The sequence below is a fragment of the Neomonachus schauinslandi genome, chromosome 5 (assembly GCF_002201575.2).
Source record: "Neomonachus schauinslandi chromosome 5, ASM220157v2, whole genome shotgun sequence".
Lineage (NCBI taxonomy): Eukaryota > Metazoa > Chordata > Mammalia > Carnivora > Phocidae > Neomonachus > Neomonachus schauinslandi.
The window spans coordinates 119,510,770-119,529,451 of record NC_058407.1 but is presented as its reverse complement, the minus strand read 5'-3'; the positions used below and the strand labels follow the sequence as shown (position 1 = coordinate 119,529,451).

The 18,682-nt window shown below is 37.7% G+C and overlaps 1 protein-coding gene across 1 annotated transcript in view; it reads left to right on the top strand.

Moving 5' to 3' along the window:
• Window positions 1-18,682, top strand: part of MALRD1 (MAM and LDL receptor class A domain containing 1) — a 794,826-nt gene that overhangs the window by 573,529 nt on the left and 202,615 nt on the right. The window contains exon 32 of the mRNA XM_044915239.1: window positions 4,965-5,123. Coding sequence (XP_044771174.1) covers window positions 4,965-5,123 — 159 coding nt within the window. The remainder of the gene's footprint in view (window positions 1-4,964; window positions 5,124-18,682) is intronic.

Below are 18,682 nucleotides of genomic sequence, written 5' to 3'. Positions count from 1 at the left end.
GTTTTTACTGTAGGTTATAAACAAAGATAAATTTTTCTTTTGCATCTCTAACTTCTGTTGCAAAAATTCATGGTTTAGATTAAATGAAATCGATTCTTTTTAAAAGAAATAGTTAAGTAAAAAAATGTGCTCTTTTCTTACATGGAACAAAATTATCACCTAAAGCCTGTGTTAAGTGTTCCTTGTACTCTAGGCTAGGGATGTGCAGGGTATGGATGCATGCATTCTCTGCTGCCTTTTACAACAGTTACAAATATCACGGGCTCCTGGGTGGCTCAGTTGGCCGCTGCCTTTGGCTCAGGTCATGATCCTGGAGTCCTGGGATCGAGCCCCATGTCGGGCTCCCTGCTCAGCAAGGAGCCTGCTTCTCCCTCTCCCACTCCCCCTGCTTGTGTTCCCTCTCTCGCTGTCTCTCTCTCTGTCAAATAAATAAATAAAATCTTTAAAACAAACAAACAAAAAAACCCAAATACCATTATCCAGTCAGAGCCTTCTTTCCCACTGAACCCAGAGTCTTCAAAATCCTTCGCAATGCAGCATTCTATGAAGCCATTTCATGCTGAGGAGAAAGTATTAAATATCCCTGTATTATGCATTGTGGTATAGCAAAATAAGATGCATATGTGAATATGATGAATTAAAAATAATTATGGGGCTAGCTCTTAAAAAATATATAGGTAAGTTGATCAATATGTACACTAACCATATCACTGTATGGCTGAATACCATACCACTGGGGAAATGCCATTTGTTTAAATGTTGTTGGTAATGCTTTTAAGTCTATTCCAGGAATCATGACAAAGATCACAATTTAGAAAATACTTTATCAAAAGCAATAACCATTTTGAAAATACCAACCACATAATCATCATCAAGAAATATTACAAAGTTCCTCATATCATTTATGATTTAATAGGTATATATGGAACCACTCTGGGCAGTAGTAATACTGCCCACATAGAAACGTTTATAGTAATTCAATGGTAAACAGTTACAGTGACAATCCACAATAAAGAAGTAATGAATTTCCAAATGAGTAGTAATAACTATAATCGCTGTTAAGGGCCATAAAACCCACATGCACACATACTCTGACGTGGTCTGGAAAGGGAAAGATAGGACATAAGTTGAACATTCAAAGATGGGTATGATTTGCTAGATGGAATGAAGAAGATACATTAATTAATATACTTGTAGCAGAAACTTCAGCGTCAACCAGCTTAACATCAAGGTAATTCCTGTTAGTTGCCTGGCCCTCCTTTGTGTTTCTTAAAAACAGAACGACCAATTTTATTTGCGGTGGCTTGTGACCAACTACAAATACCGTCTTTTCCAAACTTCCTTGTAGCTGCCAGAGGCCAATGAGATACACATGGGAATTTGGGGGAGGGTATCTTTTTTAGAAGGAAAAACACCAGACTAGAAAAAAAGTGTCTTCTCCTTTCCTCTTCTCACTTCTATCAATGCCTTGAACATATGTGATACGAGGAAGTACCACAGTCCTCTTGCAACCATGAGTGAGCAGGAGGATGACAAGATGACAGAAAGAACAGATGGAAAATATGTGCTTCACAACCACACAGTTGAACCACAATACTAACTTTAAACGGACAACTTCCTGGCTTCTGTTTAATTGAGATGAATTAATTCCTGTCTGTTTCAGCTTCTACTACTTGAGTTTTCAGTTGCTTGGAACCAACCAATTTTTCACTAATACAATAAGGAAACTGTATTATCTCCAGTAGCAAGAGGTCAAAAGCAAGGAATCCTAGAGTTGGTTGATTTTAGCAACTTCTGTTATCAAAAATTAGAACTACATGGACTCCTTCCTTCTTAATCCTGTGCCATCTTCCTGTAACTGACTTTGTAATAAAGTCAGCTACCCATATAATCTCTTCAGTCCCATAGTTCACATCTTTACAGTGATATCCTGAGAAAGAATAAATGGATTTTCTGTCTTTTGATTTGTTTTTAAGAACAAGGCAAACTTTTCCTAGGTGCCTTTTCCACAATAGGGCTCAATGTCTAGAATTGTATTCCAGGATTATGGCTAAACTAAGGAGAGAACAATGCTCATCACGATTACTTAGATAACTTATAAGTCATCTCTGGCTATCTGAGTGAAAGAAGGTGATTATAGTCAAATAAAATAGCAATTCTGTCCTCTTCAAGAGAGGAGAAGAATGAATGATAAATGAACCCCCAAATGCTAGAGAAAACATTCCAAAAATAGAGGAAAGTAGTCCTAAACATAAAAGTTGAAAAAAAATCAGTTTTTATTTAAGAAATAACTTTCTGAAAAATTTAGTTAGCATAGAGGCAATTTTAAGATTCAGTTTCAAAAACATTTTGCATCAAAGGAAAGGTTATTGTATGCAAGACAAGGGGTTTAGGAGAGTGTATTCAAACAATGTGAAAAACCTGATATTTTGAGCAATGGAAATAACACAAGAGCATTCTTAAAGATGATTAATGTGGTTTGGGTTTGTAAAGTTGATCAATGAAGGCTACACTGAAAAAAAAAATGGGCTCTTAAAATAAACCAGGGGCTTGGACCAGTGGAACTGGAACAGGGGTTATAAACTTCAAGGGAAGGAGAGAGTTAAGTTCTCAAAGAGAGAACCTACAAGTGTTGGTGATAGATTGAATATGGGAATGAGGAATGTAGAACCAAAGGTAAGTCCAAAGGTAGAATTTTATTTATTTATTTATTTTATTTATTTTTTATTTTTTTAAAGATTTTATTTATTTTTTTTGACAGAGAGAGAGACAGCGAGAGAGGGAACACAAGCAGGGGGAGTGGGAGAGGGAGAAGCAGGCTTCCCGCTGAGCAAGGAGCCCGATGTGGGGCTCGATCCCAGGACTCTGGGATCATGACCTGAGCCGAAGGCAGACGCTTAACGACTGAGCCACCCAGGTGCCCCCAAAGGTAGAATTTTAAAAAGAGGGAGAAGATTCATGCTCTGAACTTAATCAGTAATCTCAGGGAGAAGAGCTCATTTGGAGAGGTGAATGATGAGTTCGTTTTAGGCTTTTTGATTTTGTGACAACAGTTGCATATTCCAAGTTGAGTATTCAACAAGCATTTGAAGATAAACACCTGCATTCCATCCTGGCTGTAGATTTGTAGGCCATCTGCATTAAAGTGTGAAGGACCCTGGGAAAGGATGAGTGAAAGCTATACAGAGTGAGAAATTTAAGCATATAAAATTCAATCAAGAGGGGCACCCTGGCTGTGTCTGCAAGTTGTAAGAAAGGAATTGGTAGAAAATGTGAGATTGAAGGACCTGGAATAGCTCTCTAACTGAAATAAATGGAGCCATAGAATGCTAATAGCTATAGAATGCTTGATAAGGTGCTGAGATCATAAACTGGGATTAGCCCTAGAGAAGAGAAAGGAAAAATGACATAATTTAGAGGTAGAGAGAATGAAATATAAGAGAATTTATCCTGATTGTATCTACATCTTTAGAGTCATACATAAAGTCATATGTTAGATAGGTGGAACAGAAGGTTCAAGGGTGGTTACAGAGAATCAAAAAGGATATAGAATAATTATTATAGGTCCTGTGTGTTAGGGAGTCAGTTATGTAGAAATGCAATAGTGCAAATCCTGTATGTGACATCATTCTAAAGAACACATAATGGCTGTTTTATGTTTATATTGGAAGATTCTGCATGTTTGCAGTTGTGTTAGCTGAACGCTTGGAGAACTAGATTTCTTACTTTTAGCCATATTGCATAGCATAGTATAAACTTATTTATATCATGATACTAAAAAGATAAACATAGGAGGGGATATAGAGAGCCCATAAATAAGCATATAAAATTAAATGCATTATATGCCATGTCGAATGAATGCAAGAAATGCATATAATTAAAAATGATTCTAGACTTTAGGGATAAGATGCAATCATGCCTGAGAAGTGAAATGCTGATATTTAATGAAAATATGGTCAGGAATCCATAAGATTTTCTATAGAATTATTTAAAGCTTTGTTTTCGATATGTTTGGCATCCATTTTAACAGCAAGACTTTCTTCTGATGCAATTTCTTTATGCTAGTATTAGTTTTACGTTAAGAAGAAGTTATGAACGGGAAACCATCTGGAAAAGAAATATTAAAAGCAACCTAAATGTCATCTCTCTAAAGAGGAAGGAAAAGTCAATAACAATTTCAGTTGATTCATACTGGTTAAATCACACAGTCATTCTGTCTATACAGCACAGTTTTACAGTGAATGCTCAAAAATAATAACTGTTCTGCAAAAAAAAAGTTAAAGAAAAATGAAAGCAGATATCAATTGTATTATGATGGTAGTTTTCACAGGTGACTAAGTAGTAGACTTTCAGCTATTATCTGGTAATTTTTCTCATTATGAATAACTTAACTTTTAATGAATTATCAATCAGCACTTAGAACTTTTTTTAGTGACTAGCTCTGAAATGTTGTATGCGGATGGTTAGTATGGTATGCTGAGAGGGTTTGTGTCCTCTACCGCTTACTACTTCTCCAAAGGCACCTTTTTTTAGTTAATGACTTTGCCCTTCTAATGGTCAATGCTGTTCAAACACCAGTGTGAACACAGGGACTGAATTAAACTTCCAGACAACTGAAGCTGTTGATTTATTCGATCTGACTTATCTGTATTATCATAATATTTTGTTCACTGCTCATGTGTAGACACAGTTTTATGTATCATCTATAATATTATTAGTCAATCCATACAACTTCTTCACGGATAAATGACAATATTCATGCGCTGCCTCTAGATTTTCTGATAAAAAAAAAAAGCTACAGTGTACAATTGAAATTACCAGTGGATGCAAATGTCCTGGTTCTTTAAATTTATTAATAAGTAATTAAAAAGGCAGGCACTGATTCTGAACAATCACAAATGTAGTATAATACCAAGTGTAATGTCCATTTCCAGAACATTCTATTACTATCTTCATTTCCATAGGCCGTTATACAAACACAGCAGGAAGTTGCCATTTTGAAACTTCAGGAAACTGGACCACAGCCTGCGGTCTTACTCAGGACTCTCAAGATGACTTGGACTGGGCCATTGGCACCAGAATTCCTGCCGAAACATCTAGTCCAGACATTGATCACACCCCAGGTAAGTCTAGCAGAGATTCCCAGGCTCAGTAATTCACCCCTGGCTTAACCATTTGAGTGAATATCAGAGAGCATTCCTTGTGTCTGTGTGTGGGTAGAGCTGAATAGCCTTCATGAGAAGAGAGTTAATCCTTCTTTGTAACCTCTGAATTATTGAATAGACCCAGAACTAACATTGCTACTACAGCAAGGAAACCCACGACTCCTGTTTTAAGAGACACACAGATTTTATTTACTCAACACGTAGGGGACATTCAGGTGAATGCATGCAGTAGGCAGAAGTTAGCAGTGATGAGTTCTCTTGCGGCCACAGTGGCCAGCAGCTGGCCACCAGTGTTGTTCCAGTCCCTCTGAAGTGTAGGGGCCGAGATGTAAAAGGTAAGTGGTGATGGAAGGAATGAACATCAACAAACTCTTGACAGGGTTTGCCTCCTTCCTTGTGATTTGAAGTTAATGGAATCCTTAATGGTCTTACAGGTAATAAGATGAGCCCCCCCTCCCCACCCCCACCTTAGGAATCTAACTTTTGTTAGGGATAAAAAATCATTTTAGAGACAAATTTTCTTAGGGATAAAACTCGTCTAAATATTCTTAGGGATAAAATCTAGTTTTTCTTAGGGATAAAAAAAATAACCTGAGATATTTGTGCTGGTTACTTTTATGTGTCAGCTTGGAGGTGTCTTTGGATGAGGTTAACATTTAAATCAGTGAACTTTGAGTAGATTACCCTCCATAATGTGGGGGTGGGGTGAGGGGGCTCGTCCAATCAGTTGAAAGCCTAAATGGAACAAAAAAGACTGGCCTCCCTGAGCAAGAGGTAATTAATTCCCCCCAAGGCTGCATTCGGACTTCATCTGCCCCGTTGGCTTTCCTGGTCTCCAGCCCACCAGCCCACACTGTGGATTAGGGGCTTACCAGCCTCTGCAATCACATGAGCCAACTCCGTATGTAAATGTCTTTCTAGATTCATACACATTTTATTGGTTCTGCTTCTCTGGAGAACTCTAATACAATATTACTCAAAACAGTTGAAGCATAGGCATGATGAAAAAGAACAAGATTATAATGGAATTAATTAAAATGACTTTTCAAAGGAAAAGTATGCAAGATTGTCTCAGCCATTTTTATGACTAGCAAAAGGAGAAGAATACTTGTATTATTTATATATTTAGGCAGATTGAAAACATCATGACATTCAATTACAGCCTACGTCTTCAGTTTTGTTTGAAAGTTGGCCCCTAATGCATCTCCAGATTGAATATTCTTACTCCTTTTGACCTGCCAAATTGTATTTCTTCTTCCTCACCAAGAGTGGTTTGGGTTTTTTGTTTTGTTTTGTTTTGTTTTGTTTAAAGCATGAAGTTAGTATACACAAGATTAGAGGTTAATGGAACTGGATAGGGAATCAAGACACTGAGGTCAGTAATTAGGAGGATTTAATATATAACAGAGATCAATTCAAGGGGGAAAAAGATATAGTCTTTATTAGTATGGTGTTGGCATATCTGGTTATATGGCTGAAATGAAATGACATTAAGCCCCAGTTTTACTTTTGTGTATTTTATATACAGAAATATATTTGGATGGATTAAAGACTTAAATGCAACAAGTAAAAACAATAAAACTCTTGCAAGAAAACAGAGGGTAAACTATGTGCAATGTAAAGACATGGTCTCACTTCCAAAAGCCCAGAAGCTGCAAAAGAAAAGGTGCACATATTTAATGGTGATAAATTATAGCCGTGGCCTAAAAATTCCATAAGCAAAATTAACAGGCAAACAGTAGGTTAGAAAAAAAAAAAATTTTGTGTGTCAATTACAAGTAGGATACATATAGATAACTCTTAGAGACTTACCGGAGATGAAAATTTTAACAACCAGAAAAGATCTGCATAACTCATTCGCAGATGATCAAATTCAAATAATCAACAAAAATATTAAATGATGCTCAAGTCCACAAGTCATCAGAAAAATACAAATCAAAATAAAAAGATGGGGAAAGGTTTTCAAAAGCCACCAATAGATGGCTGAGAAATGGAGAGCAGGTAGCTAGAGAATACTCATCCATGGTTATGGGAAATTTTCCATTTTGGAAAGCATTCTGACCATATAGAAATAAAAGGACCACCACATAAGCACGTATGTATAAGGATATTTACCTCAGCATTGTTTGTAGTTGAAAATAATGGGAAATAAAATGAATGTCCCTCATTCATACAGTCATTTATTTGTTCCCTTGTTCGTTCATTCATTGGCCTGTTGAATGCTAGGCACTGTTCTAGGAGCTGGGGATACATCAGTGAGTAAAACACAATTGCCACAGTGGAGTTCATATTCTAGAAGGAGGGAAAAGCTAATTGAATCAACATGGTAAGTAAAGTATGTGGCCCATTAGAAGTTGAGTGGAAAAAGGAATAGAGTAAGTAGATTGAGAAGGCATATGGATGGTTGGGGAAGGATTACAGTTTCTAGGCTGGTCAGTTAGGCTGTGGTGGGAAAATGCCATTCAAAAAAGACTTGAAGGAGGTGACTAGTGAGCCTTTTGGATTCCTAAGCAAGAGTATTGTGGTCAGAGGGAGGGCCAGTGCCAAATGCCCTGAGATCAGAGTATGCCCGATGGGTGTGTCCCAGGCCCCGAGTGATGTTTTAGGTGATCTAATGAATTATTGTGGTGCTGTCCTGTATGATGTTTGGCCGTCTTCCTGGCCTCTAGCCACTAGATACCAATAGCGTTCATCTTGCTGCTATTGACAACTAAAAAGTTCTTTAAAAATTGCCAGCTATCCCTGGGGGACAATGTCGCCCCCATTTGGGAACCTGGAGGAACAGCCTGGAGGCCAGTGTAACTTGTTAAATCCACAGCACGTAATATCATGCAGCCACTAAAAAGAGAAAGTTTAGCACTATACGGTTAATTTGTAGGGATTTCCAAAACATAATTTTTTAGGATTTTATTTATTTATTTGAGAGAGAGAGAGAGAGAGCGCAAGCACAAGCAGGAGGAGCTGCAGAGGGAGTGGGAGAAGCAGGCTCCCCGCTGAGCAAGGAGTCTGATGCGGCACTCGATCCCAGGACCCTGAGATCATGACCTGAGCCAAAGGCAGACGCCTAACCAACTGAGCCATCCAGGCAACCCCCCCAAAACGTATTATTAAAGGCGTAAAGCAATACACAAAATGATTCTACAGTATGGTCCAATTTTTTCTAAAACAATGACTAATGCCCCCTTATTTGTGCACATGTATAACTCTACATAGGTATCTCTGTGAATAACTATGTGAGCATGGAGAGAAAGATAAAAAAAGGATATATGGGTTTATTAGCCTGGATTACTTGGATGAGTGATAAGGTTGGAGTAGAGGAGAGGGAGAATAAATCTAAAAATAAAAAGAAAATAAGTAAAACAGGAATTGCACCTCAAAAGAAAATCTAACGTACATGATGGTAGCGCCTACATGTGTTTGTGGAAACTGTGGTGGGTATCTTTAAGTCTTACCATGGAAAAAACCTGAACAGTGATCTTTTTGCTCTCTTAATATTGATTTTTTCTTCAATATTTCTTTTCATCAATTTTACATCACTAAGTAATACATCTTTTCCTAAAAATTTAAATGTATAAATAAGCAGAAAAAAGAAAAACAACTTCTCTAGTAATCTCAGTAGAGTGATATAATCATCTGTAAGCTTTATATTTGTATATCTTGCCATTCTTTCTTAATGCACACATTTTCTTTTTTCTTTTTTTTTTTTTTAAGATTTTATTTGACAGAGATAGAGAGCACAAGCAGGGGGAGTGGCAGGCAAAGGCAGAGGGAGAAGCAGGCTTCCAGCCGAGCAGGGAGCCCGATGCGGGGCTCGATCCCAGGACCCTGGGATCATGACCTGAGCCGAAGGCAAACGCTTAACCGACTGAGCCACCCAGATGCCCCAATGCACACATTTTCAAATAAAAATAGGTTTCCACTAGATTCAGTAATTTGATAAATATACTATGGCCGAGTTTATATGTTATGAAATATTTTTAACATGATATTCTACTTTTTGGATATAGCATAATTTATAAAAATTATCTAAGGGTATACTCTTAAATTATTTCCTAACACTTTCACTATAGTAACATCACAACAGTGAAAATACATTTAGATGAATTTTTTTTTTTTTACTTTTATGATAGTTCCTGAGAATAAATACTTACTTTTCTTTCTTGAGAACTTATGAGAAATAATCCAATTTTCATTTATGCTGCTAAGATCTCAACAGTCACATTTAGATACAGTGTCTGTGAGGTCTCCTGATAATATCTGCAGCAGTCTCTCCTTATCTTAAGACAGTATTTGGAAACTGCAGAGCATGTCTGCCAGTATAATACTACTAAAGGTACAAAAGTGTAGTAGGCTCAGTTTAGGAAAAGATAAAAGTGTAATCATTGGACGTGGGAAATGTTCTGTGCATTGTTCAATGAAACAAACATGAGTGATCCATTGATATCTTTTAATGGAACAATTAAAGACTATTAATGGCTGCATGTATTTTCTCTTTTGAACTTTTATAGCTTGTGTGAGTTCATGAAAGACCACATGAAAAGTTTTGAATCTGGTCATTATGCAATATTGTGTACAAGTAATGTTGTCCACAGATAAAGAAGTAATCATTCTGACAGAATACTTTATTATCCTCCCTGTTAATCACTACTTGAGACAGTATATTTTTACAGAGTACTCGCTTCAAAGCAGTCTGATTATATCATCCTTGCTACACTAATATGACTCACTGAACTTGTGTATGTATCTCTGAAAAAAATGGGCCGCTAAATAAACTGTAAGGACATTAATTAATTTTGACCCTTGGGGAAAAACAAAATTCTTTATGAGAAGGCCAACAGATTCAAAGAGCCTATGGTCTATTTCTAAACATCTCAATGTTGCTGTTAGTTGAAACTGTATTTATGGATCTTTTCACTTATTGTTACCAAGATGAAGAATTCGATCCATAAAGAGAACATTTTCAATGCCCATCACAGGCCTATTTATGAGCCTTTTTGGAGCCATTGCGGAAGCTGTGGAGGGAAACTTGCAGACATTAATCCACTCTCATGTGCACATGAATAGTGTTTAGGCTTAGTATATACAGGCTTTAATGGCAAGAGTGACATTTGGGTGACATGAACTAACGAAGGTATAAAACAATAGCTGCTGTCTCTCTCTCTGTCTTTTTTTTTTCCTTTCTTCACAACTTTATTTTCTTTTTCGTAGTATAATTGACCATATCCACAATTAAATTCTAAAATCTGGAAGGATAGGAGTCGTATTTTTTGCTATTTTTATGTTCCCTTCAGCACTGAAGATGGAAAAGCGCTTGGTAATACTTGTGTAGGTCTCATGTTACCTGTCTGTGTCCTTCTGTGTTTATTAACCACAAAGTATTTTGGATTAATTAATGCAACAAGCATTTCCTGAGTGCCTATTACATACACAATGTGTTGGTAACTAAGGGTATGAGGTAAGGAGATGTTTGTAAAGTAACTGGGATGAAATATGCTGCCCAATCTAACCCAGAGGAAGATACTATTGTGCAATTGTATATTCACAGCACAAGGTCAAGAAATATTCCAAACTATCTTAGTGATACTAATGCTCTAATGTATATAATGACGGTTTAAAGTAGTAAGTGTTCGGGGTGCCTGAGTGGCTCAGTCAGTTGAGCGTCTGCCTTTGGCTCAGGTCATGATCCCAGGGTCCTGGGATCGAGCCCCGCATCGGGCTCCCTGCTCTGTGGGAAGCCTGCTTCTGCCTCTCCCACTTCCCCGCTTGTGTTCCCTCTCTCTCTGTGTCTCTCTGTCGAATGAATAAATAAAATCTTAAAAAAAAAAAAAGTAGTAAGTGTTCAACAAATATAACTTACTTGATACTTGGGTTGACAGAGCCCTGGAGGCTAGGCAGATGATAATTGTACTTCCTTTTGAGTAGATGGTGCAGGTACTATTATTATTATTCCTACAGATGAGGAACCAAAAAAGCTAAATGACTTGTCTTAGCCTGTATAATGAGTAACAAAGCCAGAACTGAAGCCCTGGTGTATGGAGCCTAATCCAAGCCCGCTCCAGGACCTCCCGGTAGCAGGCTTTGTCCTTAATGTATATTCACTATTGTGTTGTATCCTGTAGAGAAAGTGTGAGGAAATAATTTAGGAGTTTACCATTAGATACTTTCATAAATCATGAATCTCCTTCCTCTATATTTGAGGCCACTTAACTTCTCTTTCAGTCTAGGTGATATTACCATCTCACTCTGGTCTCAGAGTGGAGGGAAACCCTCATATTCATTTGCTTGGGAGGGTTGGGGCTTGACCAAGGATATGGAGTTAGAAATATAAAAGCGAGCCTTCACTCACAATTTACCAGACTGCTCACTTTGATCTTACTCCTATACACTCATACACATGAGAGAGCTAATAACTGTACTGTAACACATTTTTTAAATCATCACATTTAAAATCCAATCATTGGACCAGCAATCTTTGAGATATTCCAGGAAGCAGGGAAGGAGGCCGTTGGGATCAGAATGGGTGGATAAAAATGGCAGAAATTCCAGCCCAGGGAAATAGCGTTCGCTCTAGGTCTTCCCAAAGAAGCTACATAGATATTCTAAGATCAAAATAAAAAATACTCTTCTGGACAGCATTGTGTCCCCCTAAAATTCATATGTTGAAGCCCTAACCCCCAATGTGACAACATTCAGAGACAGGGCAGAAAGGTAAATAATGAGGTTTAAGTGTGGGTCCCGAATCCAGTAGGACTAGAGTCCTTATAAAAAGAGGAAGGGGCCCCAGGGATGTACACACAGAGGAAAGACCCCATGAGGAGACAAGGAGAAGCCTCTAAGCCAAGGAGAGAAGCCTCAGGAGCAACCAACCCTGCCAACCCTTCCATCTTGGACTTTCAGCCTCCAGAACTGTGAGAAAATCACTTCCTGTTGTTTAAGCCACCCACTCTGTGGTATTTTGTTATGGCAGTTTGAACCGACTTATACAAATACCAAGAAAGGTTGTGAAGAATTCTTCAGAGTAACTCACCAGAAACCAGCACTCAGATCACCTGGCAGAGTTGGAAATTTGGCCCTACTCCCTGCATTCCCTTCCCTGACCACAGAAGGGCTTTTTCTCACAAAGTATAATCAGAAAGCTGTCATGTAAAGACAAGCAGACCTCTGCCTGGGAAGAGATGATCATGAGATAACTATAGCCTAAAAAAGAGACACAGTCATGTGTGGAGTTACACAGGATCAACATTATAAGTTTGCAGGGAAATAAAGATAACTCCATCCAAGAATTTAAAAAAACTGAAGCATAAAGGGGAGTTTGGGTGGCTCATTTGGTTGAGCCTCCCACTCTTGATTTTGGCTCAGTTCATGATCTCAGGCTCAGCATGGAGTCTGCTTGAGATTCTCTTTCTCCTCTCCCTCTGCCCCTCCCCTGCTCCCACTCACATCTCTTTCTTTTTCTAGAATAAATAAATAAAATCTTAAAAAAAAATTGGAGCATTGTAGTTTGCCTGCCTGCTTACTTACTTACCCCTTGGCCCCACCACCAAAGAAAGTGGTTCTCAGACTTGGCTGCATATCAGAATCATCTGAAGAGTTTTAAAAAAATGCTAATTATATGCATCCACTCACTAAGAGCCTGATTTAACTGGTTAATATTGTGGCCTGGGCATCAAGATTTTTAAGAATTCCTCATAAGATTTTAGCATGTAGCTGAAGTTGGGAACTACTTCCCTATAGGGGAGCCTCATCCCCAGTCCACCTATATAGCACCTGCTTTTCATTCTCCCATGGAAGAAGCCTTTCAGGAAATCGGTTCTATATAACAGCAGTGGAGATTCTTTCAAGTTGCCTACACTAAGCAACGAAAGCCTTCATTCAGAAGTTTCAGTGAATAACCAAGAATCAGCAGGCAATTAAACACAACCAATATCATGAAAGAGAGAGATGAGGACGTGAAAAGAGAACAATTATCCCTGAAGGAAATGGATAACTCCGTGTAGTGGACATTTGTTATATTTTCTCCATGCTCTCTAGAAAACTGTTGCTGTGTTTGTTTCATATTGATTGTAGAAACCCCATCTGGGGGCACCTGGGTCGCTCAGTCGTTAAGCGGCTGCCTTTGGCTCAGGTCATGATCCCAGGGTCCTGGGATTGAGCTCCACATCGAGCTCCCTGCTCGGCGGGGAGCCTGCTTCTCCATCTCCCACTCCCCCGCTTGTGTTCCCTCTCTCGCTGTGTCTCTCTGTCAAATAAATAAATAAAATCTTTAAAAAAAAAAAAAACAACCCATCTGGGTAAGCTCACCCAGCTTCTCATGGATTTAGGATGAAAGCTGCCAATCAGTTGCATGCCGGCAAGACTCATTATTCACCTCTGTTTACCCCAGCATGCTCTATAGGACTATAACCATTTTTATGTGCAAAATGATATAAAAATATAGGAATGTATATATAATATCTATATAATATTCCAACAATTATATCTATACCTGTATTAATATATCTTAATATAAACTGTGACCTATTGACCAAAATTTTAATTACAATAAGGAAATAAAGATATTTTTCAGTATAAAATGCTAGTTATGAAAAAAATCTAATCTTGTAGAAATATATACTCATGTGGTTAAAGGAGATCTAATTTGATATCCAGGATTACTTTCAAATTAGTGGTGTTAAGGATGTAGGTGTTAATACAAAGGAAACAAAACTGACCATGGGTTGAAATTGTTGAAGCTGCGTCTTGGGTAGGTAGAAGTTCATTATGCTATTCTTTCTACTTTGGTAGAAATGTGAAATTTTCCAAAATAAAGATGTTTTTAAAAATTGTTCCCTCAAAAGATGAGTGTGACTTACCCAAAGTGAAAAAAACTGACAATATGACATGTAGCGTGAAATAAGAACTGGGTAGTCTGAAAACACCAAGAGATTTGTCAACAGGTAGAAGTGAAGACACAAAAACGATAATAATAAAAATAATGTCTTCCCTGGATCCTCAAATGACACTGAGATATATCAAAGGATTTAATTTGTAAACCTGCCTTTTATCTAATCATTTAATAATACACTGGAATTTATTATGATACCAGTTCAGAACAGATTTCTGTTTGAAATTGGACACTTTTTAGGTGCACTAAGAGGAGTTAAATCTTAATATGCCATAATAATAATAATTACATTAAAGTCTGAGAAGAGTGTTAAAAAGAAATGTGATTTGTGTGATGCTTCAGCCACCTCTTTAAAGATATATGTACGAAATGGAATATAAAATTATATGCATTGGCATGGTGAAAAGTGTTTTTTTCCCCATTCATTCATTTCACAAGTGTTGAGCTCATTTTTTGCCAGCCACTATTTTAGGTACTTAGAATACATGTAGGTCAAATCAGAGAAGGATCTCTGCCATCTCGTGGCTAACATTATAGCAGAGAGGGATCAAAAATCAGTATCAAGCATTATAAATTAAAACAAAAAAATGTATAATTGGTTGGAAGTTGATAAGTGTCATGGGGGAAAAAGGAAAAAGAAGGATCATGGGGGAAAGGCGGTAAAAGAAGGATCAATCAGGAGAGGACCAGTGGGGGGTGGCTTAGGAGTTATGGGGATACAGGGAGGAGGTGAGTTAAGGAAATTTGCATGTGTAGCCACTAGAAGGAAGGGGACTGTGTTCCTGTTTTCAGTTTTATGAAGAGTTGAATGGATGTTGAACAGTTGCTCTTCTTATCCATTCACTCAAATCCAAACAAATTTTTTTTTTCAGACAAAAGGAGAAATTCCAGAGGGATCTAGAGAAAGGAAATTAATATCAGTTAAATGTTTCCAAAGAGTCAGGCAGTGTAAAAGATGATATGCATGTTATCTCATTTAATCTTTTTAAAACTTTGTGACATGGAAGATACTAAAGTCTTAGAAAGGTTAAAAAATTCAAGTCACAGGCGTGACTGAGGAGGAGGATTTGAATATCAGACTCTATGACTCAAAAGACTTTGTTCTGTAGCCTGCCCAATATTACGGTCCAGTATAATAGCTGCTAGCCCCACAAGCTACTGAGCCCTTGAACTGTGGCTGGTCCAAATTGAGATGTGCTATAAGAATAAAACACACATTGGACTTCAAAGATATAGTACAAAAGCACAGTATAAAAATATATCAACAATTATTTATATATTGTGTATATATATATATATATATATTTATATATATATATATACACACACTTTGGATACACTGGGTTAAATAAAATATATTACCCAAAATTCACCTATTTCTTTTTACTCTTTTAAATGTGGCTACTAAGAATTCTAAGATTACGTATATGGCTCACAGTATGTTTCTATTGGACAGCCCTGTTCTATATTACACTGCACACATCATAAGGAAGGCTTTCCTGCCTACGAAGTGAATAAGACACTAGAATCAACTAAAGAAATACTGGTGCCTATCTCTGGATCTCTTTAAAGATGGGCAGTCTCTTGGTTAGGAATTCACACACTTCCAGCTAGGACCTCCAAAGACAATCTATTCAGCTTCCAATCTATTTTAAGTGGAAGCTACTTACAAAGCAAAGTGGTGCAATTATAATAATTTAATCCAATATATTATCTTCAGAATATTTCATTATGTATATTAACAAAGTACATCCATTAAATAGTAACACACAGTCTTCTTATGATATCAGCAATTTTCATGTCCAAAAATAATGCTTTTGGCATTATTCCTCAAATATGATAGTACCTTGTTCCATAATTTTCAGGTTAATTATTTCATCATTTTACAAATATCCATGCCTTATAGTTTCTCTAAAAGGAATTTACCCAACTCATATTTATTTATAGACTTTATTTCTCAGTAAAATAATGAACCATTAAACTTAATCCTTTCTATCTTCTCAAAAGTTTTTCTTTTTGTATTTACTCCTTTTTTCTAAGTGTCCTTAAACTGCCTATTACTGTATCATACTTTTTGCCTTTATGTATCACAGTTTTCTTATCTTGAAAAAAAAATCTCAACTTCACTTCTAAATACTATTGTTTTTTCTTATATCTCAAAGATAGAGACAATACAAAAAATTATGTGTACATCCTACCAAACTATACATACTTTCTTTGGTTCCCTACAGTTTGTCTTCTGCAAAAATATTATTTCCTCAGCAAATAATTTTTGGCCACCCACTCTGGGTCACTGATCTAAATGCTATAGTGATGCACATTTACCAAACATAGTACCAGCTCTCATGGAGCTTAGGTACTAGCTCCTTTGAGAACTTTATGATTTCATAATTCTTCTTATGTTGCACTTGACACTACTGTTCAATGCACACCTTCTTGGAAGTTTTCACCTGCAGTGGATTGTGATATGTATTTCCTAATGTTATTTGTCTTTGATGCTTTTTCTTTTTCCTTCTAAAACCTAAATGTGAGTCTTACTCAGCATTCTGACTTTTACTTTTTTAAATCTCTTCCTACACTTTTTGCTTGCTCAGAGTTTTCATTCTCTTAATGTTCAAAATTTGCTAATTTCTGCATGCCTCTAGTCTTCACTTCCATGTTCTAATCTCACACTGTCAGTTTTCAGCTGGATAATTTCCAATGTCTGCAAGTCACATATCTGAACTCAAGCTTACCTTCCTTTCAGAAAGGATCTCTTCCTGCCGCTCCTAATATTTCTGTTATTGACATTATTATTGTTTAACACAATTTTTTTTCTCAATTTCCAATTCATTCAGCTCTTCATTCTCAATTTACGTGTTTTTACTTTGCATTTTCACTTCTGTCATCTTAAGTCACTCTTGGGCTCTTGCCAGCATCAAGGAAACTCATCTCCAATGCAAATATGCTCCTAAACCAGGCCACTCTTCTCGCTGATGCAGGATTAATATTACTAAATGGTGACTGATAATCCTGCAAATCATCAGAAGCTCTCCATTGACTTTTAGGTAGCATTAAGGGCTTTCTGTGTTCTTCCCCAAATTGTGTTTCTGACTTTAATTCTCCTACAAACTCTGTGTTCTTGTTCCTCAAATATGCTCTGGGCGTTATAAATGTCATCTTTTGGTCATACCATTGTTTTCATATGACTTGTAATTTTTTGTTGATAGTGGATACAGTGTGCCAGATAAAAGGAACCAAGGTAAACAGGCCTTCTGTGTGAACTTTTCTGTCTATCTGGCAGGAAGTAAGGTCATGTTTACTATTTACTGTTGGCTGGAGCTATAGGAGTCAGAAGGTGTAATTTCTACTGGCGTCCTGGTTCCTCCTACTTCTCCCTTGTCTTTTGGTTTCCCTAGTGACTTCTTTTTTTTTTTTTTTTTTTTTAAAGATTTTACTTATTTGACAGAGAGAATGAGAGTGCGCACCAGCAGGGGGAGGGGCAGAGGGAGAGGGAGAAGCAGACTCCCTGCTGAGCAGGGCTTGATCCCAGGACTCTGGTGATCCTGGCCTGAACCGAATGCAGGCACTTAACTGACTGAGCCACCCAGGCGCCCCTCCCTAGTGACTGGGTGGCAGCCTTTCAGTTGCAGCCCCCTGCTAGTCAATAGGAGCCTATTGATGGGGTGGTAAGGTGGAGAGGTGTTGAGTGGTAAAGTCACGGGAATAGGAGCCTTCCACAATTCTGTGATCTATCACAGTCCTTCAGTAAGCTTGTGGGGTTTTTTTGTTTGTTTTTTGGGGTTTTTTTAAAGATTTTATTTATTTATTTGACAGAGAGAGGCACAGTGAGAGAGGGAACACAAGCAGGGGGAGCGGGAGAGGGAGAAGCAGGCTTCCCGCCGAGCAGGGAGCCCGATGTGGGACTCGATTCCAGGACCCTGGGATCATGACCTGAGCCGAAGGCAGACACTTAACGACTGAGCCACCCAGGCACCCCAGCTTGTGTTTTTTTACTGTGACCTTGACAAATGCTTCTCAGTTCTCCCTCCCCCTTAGGTAAAATAGGAAGTCTAGACCTTTTTAAGAAAAATAGACATACTTCAAAATGGCTGCTTTTCCTCTCTCCCAGGAGGAAATAGAAGGGATTTTTCTCCGTTCTTTACTGTGGGAACTTGGTAGAGCTTCTGGAGATAAGACTTTGGGGATGCCCTTAAGACTTGTCCCCCTGGAGTTTATATCTCTTAAGCTTTTCCACGCTAAGCCTCCAGCAATCTGTTAATTACAGTTTACGTTTTCCTCACCCTGAGCCGGCTCCATCAGTGTTTCCTGCTTCCGCGGTTTTGCTCCAGTAAAATGTGATTCTCAGTATCTGCCTTCCTGTATCCAGTGGTTTTCCTTGTGATGTCTCCTCTAATTCTCTGACAGATATAAGAAGAGTGATTTTTAGTTTGTCTGGCTTTTTTTTGTTGTAAAGATGAGACTGTGCCTCTAAGCTTCTTACATGCTAGACTAGAAACCAGGAGGATCCTCTTAGTGATTTTTTAAGAATGAACTTTTGCCACTCTAACCTACTTTCTTTGCCTATTACCATCTCCATTATATTCTTTGACATCTTAATATAATGATATGTCTTTTATAAAATCTCTTCTTA